Here is a 19,858-nt window from a genome sequence, read left to right as displayed (position 1 = left end):
CAAACTGAGTGATGCAGTTCAAGAAAAGCGGCCAGAATTGGCAAATCGTAAGGGTGTTGTTTTCCAGCATGATAATGCAAAGCCCCACACATCTTTGGTCACTCGCCAAAAATTATTGGAACTAGGTTGGGATGTGTTATCACATCCACCATATAGCCCTGACCTTGCACCTTCAGATTACCATTTATTTCGTTCCATGCAGAACTCCCTAAATGGTAAAATTTTTAATGACGCTGATGATGTAAAATCACATTTAATTCAGTTTTTTGCTGGCAAAAGTCAGAAGTTTTATGAACATGGAATTATGACACTGTCTGAAAGATGGCAAAAGGTCATCGACAAAAATGGACAATACCTACTTGAATAAAGTTATATTTTTAAGCAAAAATTTTAAATTTTTCTTATTTAAAATCCGCAATCACTTAGTTGCCAACCCAATATTTTCCTTATAATCCTTGCAAACTATGAACAAAAACAGAACAGAAGTTGTAGAGATCTATAATGAAACTTGAGGGTGAATACATTAACAACAAAAAAGCAAAACCTTTCACAAGCTTGGCAGTCTACATAATATTTTGTTTATAAATTTTTAAATGACATCATATAGCATTTGAATGTTCCAGTTTGAAACACACAGTAGAACATTCAATTCTGAAATACTGTAGTTTTAAAAACCTGATGCAGGCCCCTAACAGGTCGAAAACATTTGTTTCGTTAAAGACTTTTTGCTGGAAAACACACAGAAGGTGTTGTGTTACACTGTACATACCCCAACATCTATATGTGGATAATTATAAAATAGATTATCCTCTCATTTCAGTTGTGTGTAATAAATATAATTGCAAATACAGCATGAGTTTGATATTTAACTCGTGCTATAATAAGTCCTGAATTAAAATAACTTTCCAAATCATATTTATATACTAGTGTTTTGATTTTAATCAAGTTAAAACAATATATTGCACCCCGGCAAGAAAAGTGACACAACTCAAAAATGCAGTATTTGAGAAAAATCTACTTAAAGAATACTATAAAACTTAAAGTAAAAGCTGCTTTTAAATTTCAGGTAAGTATTTATGGCAGTAAATTCTATTATATTCTATAGTATAGTAATTATGGATCTGTAGCTCTGCTCTCGTCGAATGTGAGGTGTTATCAGTTAAATATAGGCAAGGTCTTTGAGTTATGTCACTTTTCTTGCTTTTCTAAAAACTTTGTTATTTTGTGAGATAGAGATGTGACGCTTGTTGTGAATGTGGGGGCACTTCATGCATATTTTTTAATGACACAATCTCAAAATTGCCATTTTTTGAGTTGTGTCACTTTTCTTGCCGGGGTGCGTATATGCATTGTCATTCTGTTTCTTGGAAAGTACTATGCAAATCTCAAATTATTCAGCTGCTTGTTTCCTTTCTACATACTATGTAATGACAACCTACATTATGTAAGAGCATATAGATGTATATTTTTTGATTAAAGTGATGAGCAAAAATTTTAGAAATATTAATAGAAGCCATAAATAATTTAAATATTTTTAGAATTATACATATAAAATGTATTATTGTTAAAATTAATCAATTAAAATAAAATTACCTGATCATTTGATCTTCTAAGTGCTGTTATTCTTTTCATTTCATTATTACTATCATATGAAGCATCATCTACAAAATCAATTTTACTCTTAAACATTTTACATTTGAAACAAAATTAACAAAACAAGCCATACTATTTTTTACTAATTTATAAAGAAAATTATTGTATGAATAAAAAGCTACAAATTCAATTCTCTGGCTGATATTATTTAAGACAATTTTAAAATTTAAAACCTTAAGAATAAAATTAAGATTAAATAATTATAGTAATAAATTTTTCTATTATAAAATCATTAAGAATTGTAAAAAAATAGATTTTGATTTCTGTTTTTATACAAAACTTCCTGAACATGAAACCAAATTTGAACCATTCCTATGTCAATAATTATATGTTTAAATATGAAAAAAAGAACAAAACTTCATATGTTTGATAAGATTATCAAATATATTTAATAAAACTCTTAGTTGTTAAAAGGTATTATAAATTTAAAAAATACTGAATTAACAATTTTATCTCACTGAATAATTCTAGGTATAAAAGTTTCCAGTTACACAAGTTTAATAAAATTCTCTGAGTTAATTTTAAGAAATGCATTATTCAGAATATCGGACAGCAGTACTAATCACAATGATACCAACATTACATACATTCTTTTTTGTTTTGTCACTTTAAATAAAAGTGCCAGTAGTTGAAATTTTACATAAAGATAAAGAATTAAATTAAATACTTAATATAATTAAGTCAAATAAATATGTTTGTTCTTAGTTTTTAGAGAATTGATATATTTAAAATAATAAAATATAATTTCTTTAAAAATAATAACGATTAAATTTACATAGGTTTTTATTATGAGCAATTATTTATTTGCAACCGACTGCAATTTTTAATCATATTTTAATTTAAATCAGGGATGGGCAACCTGTGGCCCACAGTAATATTTTTTGTGGCCTGCGTGGCATAAAATATGAATAAATATATCAATTTCCCAGCTTAAGGATGTATTCAACAAAAATTCAAATGTTATTTTCTACAACTTATGTTTGTGAATAGTTTTTTTGCAATGAATTTAGTAAAAATTAAAACAAAAAACCAGCTAACAGACACGTCAAAACTAATTTAAAACTAGCAGTGACTAATATTTAACCAAATATTTCCGATATATTACATTTATATCAGTGCCAGAAGCTATATTAAGTATACCTGTGATAATTTATAATTATATATGAATAAAGAATTGTGATTTACCGATCCCCCTCTTTTCTCTTGTGTGTGGCTCGCATCAGTTCAAAAGTTTTGAAATACGGCCCTTACATAGAAAAAGGTTGCCCATCCCTGATTTAAATAATAAATATAAACTTTTGACACAATCTGAAGCTGTGATTACTTTTTCTTTATGACGGCTTTATTTTTCACGTGACTTTTTAAACAGAAAACACAAAATCACGTAAATATTGTACACTATGGAAGGTCAAGTGATATATTATTTATCAGTTTATCATAAAGATCAATTCTATTCAAAGTTTATTGCTCTACATAGGTAAAAATTTTTAATTGAAATCATGACTTCCAGTCCAATGATGTTTATATATAGTTAGTTGAGGCCTCCATCCTCTAAGCTTTCCATATCTGGTCTCAATTTTCATGTATCTAACTCCATTCTCAAGATTAATGAAGGATGGATGGATTACAATGGGAATTAATATTAATTGCTAGTAAGTTTATTAAGAGGTCTAGAAAAGATTTGTTCAATTAAATGTTTTCAGGACTGTTATATCCCATCTTCAGATCAATCAGATAGAACAAAACAAGTATAAAAGTTAATTAAAATATTTAAAACGATAGAGTCAGAATTTGCTAATCTTACTTAATTGTACTATGAGTGAGTACACGAAAATTTGAATTTTCCTTCTTTTCTGGCCTAAAAACTTATGAACTCATTTACTAAATGAAATAGAATTAGAATTAAAGGTTAAAAAGACACACCAGTGTTTGGATTGGAGCTAATTTTATTAAATTTTCACTAAAAATTTTTTGATATTTCTCGTATAAACCTTTAATATATGGAAACGATACATACTTTTAAATTTCTTGTTTTGTCTTTATTTTATATCTATTTGACATGAAGTCGTCATACCATTTTTTTAAACAGATTTCTTGGGTATCCATTTAACAAAAAAAACTTATTATTTGATATCTTGACTTCTTTTTTCTCTTACATTAGATTTTGTTGTTCTGGAAAGAATCTTATTAATTTCCATCAAATATATATTTTCCTCTTGATTTACTGGACAATATAATTTAAAATTTATAACGTTTTTAGCATTACACGGCTTTTCGTATTTACTATATTCAAGATGATTATTAAAACCTTTGATTGTTATATCTAGATAATTTATTTTATTATATTTTTCAATTTCATGGGTAAATTTAATATATGAATTAATCTTATTTGCTCCAGTATTTGATCAGGTGGTGTTATCTTACTATTATATATGATAATTATATCGTCGACATACCTTGCAAAAAATTCTATTCCTGTTAATCTTTATAATGTTTTGTCCATTTGTATCATAAATATTTCTGCTAGTTTTGGGCTGATAACAGATCCCATAGAGATACCATCTTTTTGACAATAATATTTTTCATTAGCTGTAAAATAATTTTTTTCAACGTGAAATCAATAAGGTCTATTAAATAGTTAGGAACTTTATACTTATGTAAACTCTGCACTATCATTTCTTTATTAAATGAAGGATACATTGATACTATATCTAGACTCATTAATTTATGATCTGGTATGATTTTTCCTCTCTCTAGTTTTGATATTAGAAAATCTGCATTTTTTAAACTAAGTTCTGAATTTAAAATGGCATGTAAGGATTTTTTTAAAAAGATTTCTAAATTGTACAATAATATTAACTTAAAGTCTATAATTGGTCTACACTTATTTTGTTTATGTGTTTTTATATGAATATTTAATTTGGGTATCCTTGCTTTCTCCTTAGGAAGTATTTCATTAATTTCTGACTTTGAAATGGTACCTTCATTTGACAATTTCTTTAGCTTTTTTGTTAATGTTTTTCTTATATCCTTTGTCGGATCTTGTTCTAGTTCTTCAAAGTTTCCTTTGGATATGAGTTCTTGTATAGTCAGTATTATAATCTGTTGTGATTTATCTGCTCTAATTAAACAAAGATTGGAGTTTTTAAGAAATTTTTTAACCTATTATATTTACCTATATAAAGAAATAAATACCGTAAAACGAAAATTTAAAGAACATTTTGCAATTGTTATGCAAAGTAACTCTGTAAATTTAAATAATGGTGTGGTACCAGCAGAATGCTGGGTAAACCTTGTCAGATATATAAACTGTAAACACGGAGTAAGATATTGTAATGGATAGTTAATGTGATTGGCAAATTGAATCACATTATGTATTTTGGAGCCCTACTGAAGAGGCCAGTGTACTGGCAAAATGCATTTAGGGATAAATATGATGTAATAAAAAAAAGTGTTTCTCTCTAAGAAAAACTGGTATGTTTTTTAACCTTTAATTCTAATTCTACTTCATTTAGTAAATGGTTTAGAGTTCAGAAGTTTTTAAGCCTCTGTAAGTCAGAAAAGAAGGAAAATTTGAATTTTCGTGTACTCACTCATAGTACAATGAAGTAAGATTAACAAAAGTTAAGTGTTATGAGCTATTTTGAAATTGAAACTTGAAATTAAACATAAAAACCAATCAACAATTTTGACAAAACTAATAAATACTTAGATACTTATATATTTATAAAATAGGCATGTGAAATTTTAAGTCATTAAACAAAATACATAAAAACAAAATCAGAAGAAAAACATCTGGACTCCTGATATTAATTGCTAGTAAGTTGTTTAATTTAATTTTTTTAAATAGAGTTATTTAATATGTACTTGTGCTTGTAATTTATTGTATTTTTTGGAAATATCTTTTTATATATAAATAGATTTTTAAGATTTTAAAATTAATTGAAATTTGGCCTGCTAAAATGACTCCTAGACCCTGTCTAGTTGAGACTGAAATGGATCAACATGGCCTAAATTCATGAATGGTGTATGATGATGATGATGATGATGATAAAATTTGTGTGAAGAGTGACTTGTGCTTATGTATTCATTTTAAGTATACAAACATGTAAATTTATATATATATATATATATATAAAACAGGTAACAAATTTCCTACAAGATGGCATGGTACGATGGCAAATAATCATTGTTATTGATTAATAAAACTTTAATCTAAATAAATAAAGTTGTTAAATGCCAAAACTTATTAAGAATTATCTTAAAACTATTCTAAGAATTCATATTTTTAAGAATTGATGAAAAGTATAATTCTTAATTTTTTAATTTGGTGAAAAATTTTTAAAAAATAATAGATATTATAGAAATTATACAACAAATATAAAAGCATAATAAAGATTATATTAATATAAAAATCTTAAGACATTAAATAGTTAAGATTTTAATAAATATTTAATTTATATTAGAGTACTTATAAAATATTGTAATATTTTTCTCATGCAAGTAAAGTTTAAATATTGAATTTCATCACTTAAAATATTTTATATGAAACTTGAATTAAAATGAAAATGTTCATGTTGCAAAATTATTAGCAATTCTAAAAGGTGGCCATCAAAGTCGTTTCAATTATTCTAAATCTATAGCATTATTCACATTTTGATTGATGACTTGAACACTTACATTTAAAGTTTACGTTATAAATTTAAAATAGGATCTTATATCTTACATCATTAATATTTATGTTTTGTTTTAAAATATAATCTTGAATTTATTTATAAGTCCTATTTCAGGCCTATTTGAAATTTAAAAAGAAAAATGAATTCAAGATAAAATTAAAATTGTTTTATTTTTTCTGATATTTTATAAATACTTTTAAAAATATAGAAGAAAAGTTTGAGGTAGTTTTCTACATAAAATATAAAAAATTTTCTTTAAAATGAAATAGTAAATGTATTATTATTAAGTTGAATTCAATGATTATTATTATTTTTTGCTCTTTCTGCCCTGTAAGCACTAGGATCTTTTTTCCATACTCATCATGAGTTTGGCCAGATCCACAATAGGTGTAACCAAGCGGTGAATAATGGCACCTGACATACCATCCATGAAAAATTCCTGGGGTTGCTTACCTGAATTCAATCTTGGGTTCTCCAGGGTATCTGATACCTTACTTGCTTAGCCATCAGGCCATCAAATTAAATGATTTAAATGCCAAAATTTAATTTATACATGAAACAATTTATTACATAAAAATGACTGAAAAATATCAATTTTTTCATCATTAAAAGTAATTTTTAATAGCAACATAAATATTACCTGATGACTGACTATCATCAGAGGTTCTAATTTCTTCTCTAGTTTTGGCAATGTTAGGATTACTACTACTAAGATTGTAAGAGTCTGAGTATGTCTAAAAGTTGATAAGAAATTAATTAAAAAATATTTTATGAATTAATATTATAAATTATATAAAAATTTCAAAATTTTATTAATAAATTAAGCAAAAAGCTAATTTACTCATTGTTAATGATTTCATAGAATAAAAATGTTTTTGTAAATTTTCCAGTCAGATTAATTTATTATCATACACAATTCACTAATTATTTATAACTTTCCAGATAATATGAAGTGGTATAAAATTAATTTAAAAAATCAACATATTATATTAAAATGAACTTTTCATTAGAAAAATAAAAATGAAAATTAGTTTATTCAATAAAATTTAAATGAATGACATTGCATTTAAGTGAGCATATTCTTTCATATTCCTTTTATATTCTAAATTATAAACTAATACTTCTCTTCATATTTAATAATTTTAACCACGTTGTTTATTCTATTTTTCCACATATTCATAAATATAATCTTATTTTTAGTAAGAATAATTATCTAAATATTTATTCAATTCAGACCTATATAAAGAACTAAGAATAGCAAATTCAAATTCAAACCAGTTAGGGGTTGTGTTAGAACAAGCCTATTGTCTAAAGTCTAAAGTCAATGGTCAAGTTCTTGGCTATAAAATGACATTGTGCATGCCTCGTACAGTTTCAAATTCAAACCAGTTAGGGGGTTGTGTTAGAACAAACCTAAAGTCTAAAGTCAATTAGACTGGATAACAGTGTAATTGATTTATTCAATGACTTTTATGCTATTCTTACTTGATCTTTTTTTTAATGGTACTAAAATGTAATCATTTTATTTTATGTTACTGAAATAATATATATGGCTTTCAATTGATTTTTATTTATTTTTATTAAATATTCATGCTAACATTTTTCTTGTAATCGTAAAAATTTTAAGCAATGTTATCAGATCTTACTGAATGATACTTTTATCTTTAAAAGTTTTTTTTTATTTCTTCTCTTCATTAAATTCCAATAATAATTTTTAATTTCAATAGTTTAACATCAATTAATTAAAAGCTAATTTACTTTCAAAAATATATTAAATGTATAAAAATAAAATGACAGATGAATAAACACATACTAAATTAAGTTTATATAGTTTGTTTTTACATAAATATTAGTATACAGGATTTTTAAATGCTATTGTTTTTGTGTAATTTAACGTTTTGTATTACAGATTTACAAAAAATAACAGAGTTTATGTTTCCAAATTACATTTTTATTAATTCAGAGCAGTGTATAAAATTTTCTAAAAATTTCAATAACAACTACTTTTTTTTTGGAATTAAAGTATTTAGAAATATAATTATTTCAAAGTAAAGTTAAGCAATGCTATTTAGAAACCCATTTTTAATAAATTATTATTAATATTAAACTATATCTTAATAATACTTACAGAGAAAGGAGGATGATGATGACCAACATAATCTCTTTTAAAATATTTCTTATATAAATTACATATTGTACATGGATGATCTACTTCTATTAAAGAAAAGAAAAAAATGCAATTATTTTATCAATTATTATATAAATAAATAAAAATTAATGTTATAAAAAAATTACCCCATGCAACATATTCAGGACTTTCAGTTATATCATAACATAAACTTGGTATGTTTCTTTCACTTCCACTTTTATACTAATTTTTTTTAATAAAAAAGAAATAAAGAATTATATTGGTCATTTCTTTAAAATGCATAATACATGAATCTAAATTATTTATTCTGATTAAATCCAATAAATTTCATATCACTTATATAGGAAAAGATCACCATAAAATTTAATTGAGTAGTTTTTTAATCATGAGTTTAAAATAAAATCATTATATAACTGGATAACCTGTAATTAATGACAACAACAAAAATCTTGGAGGGAGGTTATTTTTTGCTGAACACCATACTTAGCCTCTGTTAAATATAACAGCTGAGAAAGTAAAAATCCAGCAATCGAACATAAATTTATGTTCGATTGCTGGATTTTTTTGTGTTGTCATTAATTACATAATTTTAAAATTCAAAATAAATATCCTTGTATTTAACTTGAATTATTACGGTTATTAAAAATAATCTGTATATAATTGAAATGTGCTTGATAATGATAAAATTTAGGAAAAATATTATTATTTAGGAGGAATATTAAACATAAGATGTTTAATATTTTTTCATGTATCCACAAATTAAATTTTATGTACAGTAAATTTTGAATGATTTTTTTTCTCAATTGAATGAATCAAACATTTCATATCTCATATTAAACATGAATGAGTATGTATGTATTGGCATCCTTCTAATACTCTATATGCTTTATTTTAAATAAATTTCAATTATTCTGCAATTGATGACAAAATGGATTCTCAGTTATATATAATTCATAATCTACAAAAGGAATATAAATTTTTAAAATATGAATTAACCACAATAGTATGCATTTGCAGAAAATACTACTAATGAGTAATTATTTATTGTGGCATTGTTATAATGCCAGGCTGCAATTTCTAATCATATTTTTAATTTATTTAATTTAAAATATATGCTTTCCACCTCAATTATTAGTAGTGGCTTGGTTCTGTATGTCATACTTTTCCTTTAACAATAGTCATGCCGGTCATCTATCTAACACCTTTTCAGAAGAAAAGTTTTGAATTGAAATAACAGGACTGGTTTGCATTGTAAGTATATATATAGTTAATCGGAGCGTCCTGCCCTATGGTTTCCATATCTGGTCTTGTCTTTCATCTATCTAACTCCGTTCTCAACATTAAGGAAAGATAGATGAACGAATGATGATAGGAATTTATCAGTCTGCAATTTTTTTAAAATTGCATCCCAATAATAATATAACTAATATATAATAATATAACTAATATAAAAATAATAATATAATATAACTAAATAAAACTATAATATAACTAAATATAACTAAATAAAACTAAATAATAATATAACTAATATAAAAATAATAATATAATAATAATATAGCCCTAAATATCTATAAACAACAACTCTATAACTTGAATTTTAATTAGTCACAACCAGTTGATCTGCTGAAGATAATTTGGCAGATCAACTGATTGTAATTAATGTAACTAACATAAGGTGACCAGATGTCCCGGATTGTGCGGGACTGTCTCGGATTTGGGTTGTTAGTCCCGCATTGAACACCGTCCCGGAAAGTGTCCCGCATTTGGTCATGTAACATTTTCAACATATTCGCAAGTTGTCAAGAGCACAAAGTTGTCATTTTCTTTTACTACTAGTAGCCCGGGACATCCCCTAGTGGGCGTTCTAGCAGCAACGGTGTCATTCTGTGCTATAAATAATAAATTCATATCAATAATTCAATAATAAATTCCTATTGCAATAATAATATACTGAATTTATTATTAATTTAAAATATCTAGGGGTGCCTCTAGTGGCTGTTCTAGGCATACTATGACAGATATACAAACAGCGCCATCAAGTTGTGAAAAAAAACAATTTTTTTTTCTATAAAGAGTTATTTTTAAGTTTATTTATCTTTATGTATTTATATATTTTTCTATTAAATTATTTATTAATGAATTAGTTATTATTATTATATATATGTATGTCCAAGGTCCACCCCATTTTTAGCTCCCACAACACAGAAGCATCCCGCATTTCAACCTAATATATCTGGTCACTTTAAACTAACATTATAATTAAATTATTTTAATTTCAATAAATTATTTTAACATAACTAAAACTAATAAAACTACCTGTTTTATTTAAATATTTGTACTTTCTATAACCAAAGTAGAAATATTACTTTCCTCAAATGCATATATTTTCTGATATGTGCTTACAATAGTGTTGACACCAGGCCGGTTTTCACCTGGACAACCGGTTTTTAAATTTGTGGTCTGGATTAATTATTAATTTGTTCAGTTTTCATAGAAATTATGAAATTGTGATAAAACAAATTAAATTTATAAAAATATTTGCAAGTACTTTATTTTAACAGTTAAAGACTAACTTCACACCCCCACCCAAAGTTATCTCCATCTTATCCTTAGGCTGAGTGACAGAAAATGTACTTTTTAAAATTCTAACTTGCAAATATCTCTGGCAAATATTAGGTTTGTTCCAACACAAGTCCCTAACTGGTTTAAAACTGGCATGCTCATTGTTCAGTTCTTGGCTGTAAAATGACATTGTGCATGCCTCGTACAGTTTCAAATTCAAACCAGTTAGGGGGTTGTGTTAGAACAAATCTATTGTAAAGTGAATGTGACAGTTTCAGTTTACAAGTTTATAATTTCTATTTTAATTATTTAATTATTTAATATGATAAATCAAGAAATTGAAAGTCCTAAAAAAGAGGAAGCAAACTTGTAAATTTAATAAAGATTGACTGACACAAAACAAATTTCAAAAATGGTTACGACCTATTCGAGACAGTGTTGCCAATTTTTATAAATTTCTGACCCTATCCGGGTCAGCAATTTTGAAAAGGTGGCAACACTAGCCTACAGCTTGATTTAACATAGTAGCAATTTAGCACTTTCTACTGCATTGAAGTAGCAAAGAACAAGGCATTAGCCAAAGTAGGTTCTTTTGTTCCAGCAACATTTGATGCTCTAGGTGAAACAATTAAGAAAGTTTATGATGATTTAGTAACCAAAGGAGTTATTATTCCTCAACCAGAAGTACCCCCTCCAACAGTCCCAATGGATTACAGTTGGGCTAGAGAACTGGGATTAATCAGAAAACCTTTGTTACTAATTATATGATCCAACAAATTATTTAATTTATGAAATGTTATCTATAAGAAAAATAAAATTTCAATAAAGAATACATTTGGATATTTTTATTATCAACTTGAAATAGCACACAAAGAATAACATTGCTAATATCACTGATGTTTATATAAATTTTTTCATAAATTAATAATATTCTTAAATATGATAAAACACATATATAATTTCATTTCTTACTTCTAAATAATGATATTTTCTTCTTACTTCTGCTGGATTTTGATATTCTTTGATTATTGTTGTTGTTGAAAATTCCAATTTTGGTGCAATTATCCCCTGAAAATTATATTACAAGATATATTTAGTTTGCTACAACTTAACAATTTCATGCTTTAACATTATTTAATATATAATATACTTAATAAAAACAAATACAATCTTCACTTTGGATTAGTACTTTTTGCAATATTTTCAAAAATATATACAGTGTATATACGAGGCGTGTTTTTAAAGTAAGTACCGTTTTAATATAACGCCGCTGGAGCGCTGCAGTTGGCACTTAATGCATGCGCGCTGTGTACCTACATCTGTTGGGAAGCCACAAACGCCATTACGGAGCCAGTCGACTGTGTTTACTGTTGTTTGTGTGTTACTGAAATGCCGCTGCTCATTGAGAATCCCGCCGACTGCAAAGTGCGTGCCGTTATTCGTTTTCTCAGTGCTAAAGGCTCGAAAGCGGCTGAAATTCATCGCCAAATCAGTAAAGTTTATGGTGAAAGCGTTGAGTGATGGAATGGCACGAAAATGGGTTAGGGCCTTTAGTAATGGCCGCATAAACATTCACGAGGAGGAATGAAGTGGGTGACTTTCAGTCATTATCGATGATTTGATTAAAAAAGTGGACTGTAGAGTGAAAGAGAACAGACGTGTGAGACTTTAAAAAACTGCGCCGTGCAGTACAAAACAAAAGGTGGGGCTTACTGAGCAAGGGTGTCATTTTGCTCCACAATAATGCTCGTCCACATACAGCAAATCAAACTCAAGACCTAATCACATCATTTGGCTGGGAACAATTAGACCACCCTCTATACAGTCTCGATCTAGCACCGAGTGACTATCATTTGTTTCTGCATTTGAAGAAGCATCTGGCAGGGCAGCGCCATAACAATCACAACAAAGTCAAAACGACCGTTCTGCAGTGGTTGTCTCATCAGGCAGCAACATTCTTTGAGAATGGAATACAAAAGCTGGTCCCACGATACAATAAGTGTCTCAATATTAATGGGAATTATGTAGAAAAGTAGTGTAAAATATGGGCTTTCACATAAATAAAAATTTTGTTAAAAATGTTTGCTTGTTTTTTTTATATTTCAAAACGGTACTTACTTTAAAAACACGCCTCGTATATATATATACATATATATGTATAGAATTCATATTAATTAATGAATTCTAATATTCTATAACAGTATATGTCCAGTTTGTATGTACTATATAATGCTAATTAATGATTTCTAATAAGATTATTACTCTATTATTGTAAATAGGAAATGTTATATTGCAAAAATTTATATTGCAACTTCCAATTGGATATGAAGGTCTTATCATTCAAGTACTCCCAAAAAATAAATTTATTTATTCCAGAGTATTGCAAGCATAAATTGTTGTAGTCAATTCATAGTAGTATAATTAGAAAAAAATGTATTAAATTTTGATTATTTTACAATTTATAGTAATCATCTCTTATTAAAATAATATAAAAATTCTACATTCAATATACTTATATTATTAAATTACTTTAGATAATTTTGGAAACTTGTAGCTATTTAATCTGTTCTTTTTAAAATGTAAATTTATCATATTTTCATTATCAAAAAGAGCACACTGTTTCTTGTTAGTAATGCTTGGAATTTATTTTCTATTATTTTTTAATCTAAAACCTTCCAGAACAATAAAAAATGTTTGAATTAATTGTGATTGTAATTATATTCATTTTAAATTTGAAAGAAATTGGTTTTCATGTATTTTAAATATGTATATAGATGTGAAAACAAACTTATAACTATCAATATAATCATTTTTAGTTGCAAATTTGTGATATATGTAAATTTTTAACTAAAACTGATTGTATGTTTAGTAAAAAGAGTGAAAACCAAAATAAAATAAATTTAAAAAATAAGATTAATTATAATCAATTTTTATTTATGAGAAAGGAATTTTCATTTGTGTGTTAGATTAACATTTTAGCAAATATATTCACTTTTACATTAAATTATAAAATAAATAAAATAAGAAATAATGTTATTCATTTTTATTTTTTTAAATACATTAAATAGTTTAAATATTTGTATCATTTGTTTAACAAAGTTTTGCTCCAGCTATTTATTTTTCACTAGCAGACCCGGTCACGCGTTGCTGTGGCTCAAAATGTATCTATTATAAGTGTATAACACTTCCCCTGCAGAAGGAGAATTTTGAAAAATCCTCTCTTAGTGTACATTCTCTTGACATACCCTATTAAAACACAATCAAAAATGGAAAAAACCATAACTAAAATAGTGTAATAGAAGCCGAGTTCTTCATGGTAAGCCTTAATCCCATCCCTCTCCCTCGCGGGGGGAATTTCGGCATCTATATTATATAAAAACACACACGTATTCGAATGCAACGTTCAAAATTTCAAATCAATCGGTGAAGAACTTTCGGAGATTTGAGATTAGGAACAAACAAACATTTACATTTTTATTTATATAGATTATGTCAACATCAACACAGGTTTGTGACTTTGTTTCTAAGGATTCTATTTCTAACTAAAAAGTCAAAAAAAAAAAAAAATCAGAAAAATGAAAAGAAACAAATTCTTCAATAAAATGGTTTTTACAGTATAGAGTGATTAATAATGGCATTTCATTAATATTTAATTTAATATTTATGAAAATTTCATGTCTAAAATAATATTAATAACAACTAACATCAAGTTGCAAATTGTAACAAAACTAATTATAAAAAGAAAAACAGAACATTTTTCCAAATTTTGAAATACCAAGTGGGCATCTTAAAAGAATAATGTTTACTAATCATACTTCAGTGGTGAAATAATTCTTCATTTTATGATTCAAATGAAAAATATTTGCATCATATAATGTGTTAAATCCTGTTTGTTTAATAACATATTTAGATGTACTTAAACTTTAATTTAATAAATATTTTACTATAAAAATCTGATTAATGAAATACATAAAATAAACAGTTATTGTTTATTTTATGTATTTTAAATTTAAACATTATAAACTTACACTAAAATTTGATGATGCAGTGAATAACAGTTCCCTTTCACTTTCTGTATATGTTGGCCTAATGATAGGTAAAGGGAAGAGAAACTCTCTGGCAGTACCTTCATATGTTGCTAAAATAGTTCCTTTTCTCCTATAATGTGAAACTTGTACCAATTCAAGGAAGACTGGTTCATCTATTAATTCAAAAAAATGTTTATTTTATTTAAGTATTATATTGATATAAAATATCTGATTTTATTTTAACTCACCTTGCAGAGCTATAGCTAAATCTGCAGGATCACAACATTCTGGAAAAGACTTAAATTTAAAAACAAATAAAAATTGTGCTCTAAAAGTATTTTAATTTTATAAAATAAATTTATTTATTTTTTTATAAATTAAAATGTTTACCTTCTCAAAATGAAACTTTTCAAATATAAGAAGAGGAAAAACTGCAATTATTAGACGAGTGTATTCACATTTACCAAACATAAAAATTTTTAAGAAAATATCATTTCTACATTGTAACCAAACACCGGGGCAGGATATCTAGAAAAAAATATTAAAAATTATATATATAATTTTATTATTAATTATATTACTATAATTTTATAAAAGTCTGATAATAATCTTACCACATTAACTTTAATGCATGTTTCACATTTTAATGATTTATTAGGCATAATTTTAATTTATGAGAATTTTGATAATTATTGGCAGTGCCTGAAAAATACATAAAAATATATTAATAAAAACTGAAACAAATAGAGCTATTTAATTAATAAAATCATTTAAATGTGTGACTTTACATAAAAAAAAATTACATAAAAATCTAATTAATTTACTGTTTTCTAATTTTACACTTTCAAAACATTAAAAATATAGCTGAAAAATAATTATCATACTATATTAATGAACAAAAGTAGTAATAATTTATAAAAAAATCTTAATCAAAATTATAAATAAAAATTTTTTGAGAGTAGAAATTTCATATTGAGGAAGAGGATCATAAATTATTTTATGGAAAAGAGCCAAATAATCTATTGATTCTGATGAATAGTTATTCTTAAACAGTATAATAAAGAATTTTTCTTTTTATCAAATTTCAATAATATTTTCAATAAAAATGTCTTACAATATTAAATACTAAAAGACCTACTACAAGTAAATTGAATTTCTTTTATAATTATATTTAACAATCAGAATATAACTAAAACTATTAAAATTTGAAATATAGTTTCAAAGTGAAGAATAAGTACCCCTGTCTTATATGAATAGCTATATCCTTGACCCAAATTTGATTGCTAGAATGTAAAGTCAATTATGCAAACAAAGTCTCCGATATCATACTAAAAATAAATTACATGCAATAAAAGTCAACAGTCTGATTAGTTGACTGATACATATCAGATCAACTAAATAGCATGATGTACAATATTCATTTGCCTACAGAATATTAACAAGCTAAGAAAATTTACTAATCGAATATTTTAGTTCTTTTTCAAATTACCCAAATTAACTGAATTACAGAATTTCCAAATCAGAATAGTTCAAGTACCTACTTAATGGAAAATTTTATTTTCTTCAATAATAAATAAATATTCTTAAATTATCTATTAAATCAGCTTAGAATAATTTATAACAAACTGATATTTTTTAAAATTTCAACTTATTATTATCAAATGTATTTTAAAAATTAAAATATTAAAGGTGTTGCAAATTAAAAATTCATAGACTTTGAGTGAATATTCGATTCAAATGATTAAAAAATTTTAGTTTATAAAATTATATATTGATAGTTTAAATTTCTTAATGAAAAATGCTTCTTTTATAAAGTTTTGTATCATATGAAGTTCATTATTACAACTAATCAAATGATTGACATAAATGATTGATATAAGTGGCATAATGATTGAATTGGCATTATAACAATCATTTGATTTGTTTAAATGCCTCAATTTTGCTACATTAAGCATACACATGATGACTGTTATATATAGATATCATAGCAATTATGTAGGTTTTGCTTGCCATAATTTTATTCATAGAATTATTCAACTATATATTGCATATAAAAAGACTTTAGTTCTCTTTGTTAGAAAGATAAACTTTTTCCCTGAAAAGCAATGCTAACTTAAACATATTTAACTTAATTGATAGATTCTTTCATACCAAAATGCACTCCAATATATAAAAATAATAACTAAAAATAAAAGTCAAATTAAGTTTTCTATGCTTTCATATTTAATTATTCATAATTACATCATACATATTTATAATTATTTAAATAATTATGAATATTTATATAATTATAATAATGATGATCATATAACAACAAGTAATATTTTATTATGACATCGTCAAAATGCCAGGCTGCAATTTTTAATCATATTTTTAATTTATTTAATTCAAAATATGCTCTTCACCTCAAATTAGTAGTGACTTGCCCCTGTACATCATACTTTTCCTGTTAACAATAGAGTGGTACTAGTCATCTAACTCCTTTCAGGGGAAAATTTTTGAATTGAAATAATCATATATAGTTAATAGGAGCTTCCTGCCCCTAAGATTTCCATATCTGGTTTCAAATTTCATCCATCTAACTCTGTTCTCAATATTAAAGAAGAACAGACAGTTGGAATTTATGTCTACAATTTTTTTCAAATTTCAGCCCAATAATTATATAAATAATTATGAATATGTAAAATTCATCTCATATTTTATCATATTTATTTATAATCATAATTAAAAACAACTTTTCCATGTAAAATAGTATAAAAAATAATAAATAATATTAAGCTAAAACAAAGCCAAAAAGAGCATTTTTGATTTCAATAATATGTTGAAAAATAATTATTTCTTGAGATCATTCACTTGTACTTAAAGAAGAAATTATTTACACATTATTTTATAATTATTAAAAATGTAAAAATATCATCCAATTATACTTTGTTATATTTTACAAGTAAAATTAGTGAAATTAAACCAACTATTTGAAACTTATCCGAAGCTTCTTCTATACATTTCAATATTTTAAAGAATAAATGAAATATATATTATAATACTATTATTATTCAAAACTAAAATGTAGTTTTGAGTAATAAGATAATAATAACTAAGATCATATATCAGCAAATAATTTAAATTCATAAAAATCTAATTTTTTTTTATAAAAAATGAATTTAAATTTAAAAATTTCAAAATATTTAAACAAAAAAAACTTTTAAATAACAAAAACAACTTTACAATTTTTTTGGCTTATTGGACAATTACAAATTAAAACAAACTTTTAAAATATTTTAAAAAAATATATTTTAAAAGTTTGTTTAATTAAAGTTAAACTGTATTTAATTTATTAATTAAAAGAGGACCCTTTAATTAATAAATTAATAAAATAATATTTTAAAAAATTACAATATTTTTTCTTATTACCACATATCAATTACAGTAGACACTTTGATTTGTTAACTTGACTCGTTTTCATAATACATATTAAATACAATTGAGAACAAAAGTAGTACTATAGGGAATAGTGTTTGGTCAATTAAAGCAATTTTTTTTTCTTTTTCTCTTAGAAACTAATGAAAATATTTAAAAAAATCGTTTTCTTTAATAAATACTATATATTATTATTAAAATTAAATAATACAGTATTATTTAAATAATAATAAATTAAAAAATAATAACAATAAAACAAATTTATTTATTTTAAAAAAAAGTGTAATCAATGGCATTTAATCAGACACTTCAAAATTCCTTGAAATTAAAATATTTTTGACATATAAAATTTAATTTATTAATTATTATGTTAATTAAATTTCAAATCCTGTCTTAAGCAGAAAACAAATATGTACAAGTATATTTATATTTGAAACAGTTATTTAAAACAAAAAATTACTTTTTATCGTCTATTTTTATTTGTCTTACTGAATTGATTTTACTTTTTATAACACACAATAAATTTTAAAACTTCTGACATTTATATTACAAATATATATATTTTTTTGATTTGACAATTTAATTTTCTCATTACAAGATAAATATTTGATTATTCTATACTAATCAATGTTGATCCTATTAACATGATAAGATACACATATTAACAAATAATTCTATAAATATTATTATTATTATACAAATATATAATTCTTTACTTTCCTTAACATAGCTAATTTTATATTTTGACAAGTCATTAATTTTAAATATTTTTTGCAATACTTTATACATTTATTACTTTATCAATATTTATAACTAATTTATTCATGGTCTATTTAAATATATATATTTTAAACGTAATTTTTTAACAAAATTTTTAAAATATTTTTAAGTAAAGCTCATATAATATTATTGTCATATTATTATATATATATATATATATATAAAATAATAACATATGAAATAAATTAATTTATAATTACTATATACATATATATATAATAAATTAATCTATTTCAGTCTATATATAATACTTAAATATATATATATATATATAATTGCAATTCATAGAAATAAAAAAAAATTATAATAATTACTTAAGAGTGAGAACACGTGTATAAAAAATTAAAAAAATAATGTATTTCAATACAACGTGACAATTTTTCTTCTTTGTATTTAAATAACTAAAATTCATGCATTTTATATTAAATTAATCAGCAAATCACCAACCTCAATTTACTACTAACATAATACCTATTTAACCATCAAGTAGCCTACTGTTACACATTTAAGAAAAAATATAGGTTTTAAGCACACCTTTGTTTACCTTTCTTTTATCTGATGTTACCAAGTAACCGTCGCTAAGCAACACG

At 24.7% G+C, this 19,858-nt stretch overlaps 1 protein-coding gene across 5 annotated transcripts in view; it reads right to left on the bottom strand.

Annotated features, from left to right (window-relative positions):
- The window catches only part of LOC136985570 (uncharacterized), a 22,027-nt gene extending 2,169 nt beyond the window's left edge, over positions 1-19,858 (bottom strand). Inside the window, exons 1-10 of one of the 5 annotated variants that reach the window (XM_067282883.1) lie at positions 19,813-19,858; positions 15,686-15,773; positions 15,462-15,599; positions 15,320-15,368; positions 15,072-15,244; positions 12,016-12,111; positions 8,625-8,700; positions 8,458-8,543; positions 6,970-7,063; positions 1,594-1,661 (exon numbers count right to left, since the gene is read on the bottom strand). In XM_067282883.1, coding sequence (XP_067138984.1) covers positions 1,594-1,661; positions 6,970-7,063; positions 8,458-8,543; positions 8,625-8,700; positions 12,016-12,111; positions 15,072-15,244; positions 15,320-15,368; positions 15,462-15,599; positions 15,686-15,733 — 828 coding nt within the window. In that variant the 5' untranslated portion in view covers positions 15,734-15,773; positions 19,813-19,858. The other 4 variants (XM_067282884.1, XM_067282882.1, XM_067282885.1 and 1 more) reach the window with 4 other exon arrangements.

Source organism: Centruroides vittatus, unplaced genomic scaffold (assembly GCF_030686945.1).
Source record: "Centruroides vittatus isolate TY-2023 unplaced genomic scaffold, ASM3068694v2 contig_971, whole genome shotgun sequence".
In the NCBI taxonomy this organism is placed as follows: Eukaryota; Metazoa; Arthropoda; class Arachnida; order Scorpiones; family Buthidae; genus Centruroides; species Centruroides vittatus.
The sequence above is the reverse complement of the archived record's forward strand: the minus strand, read 5'-3'. Positions and strand labels throughout refer to the sequence as shown.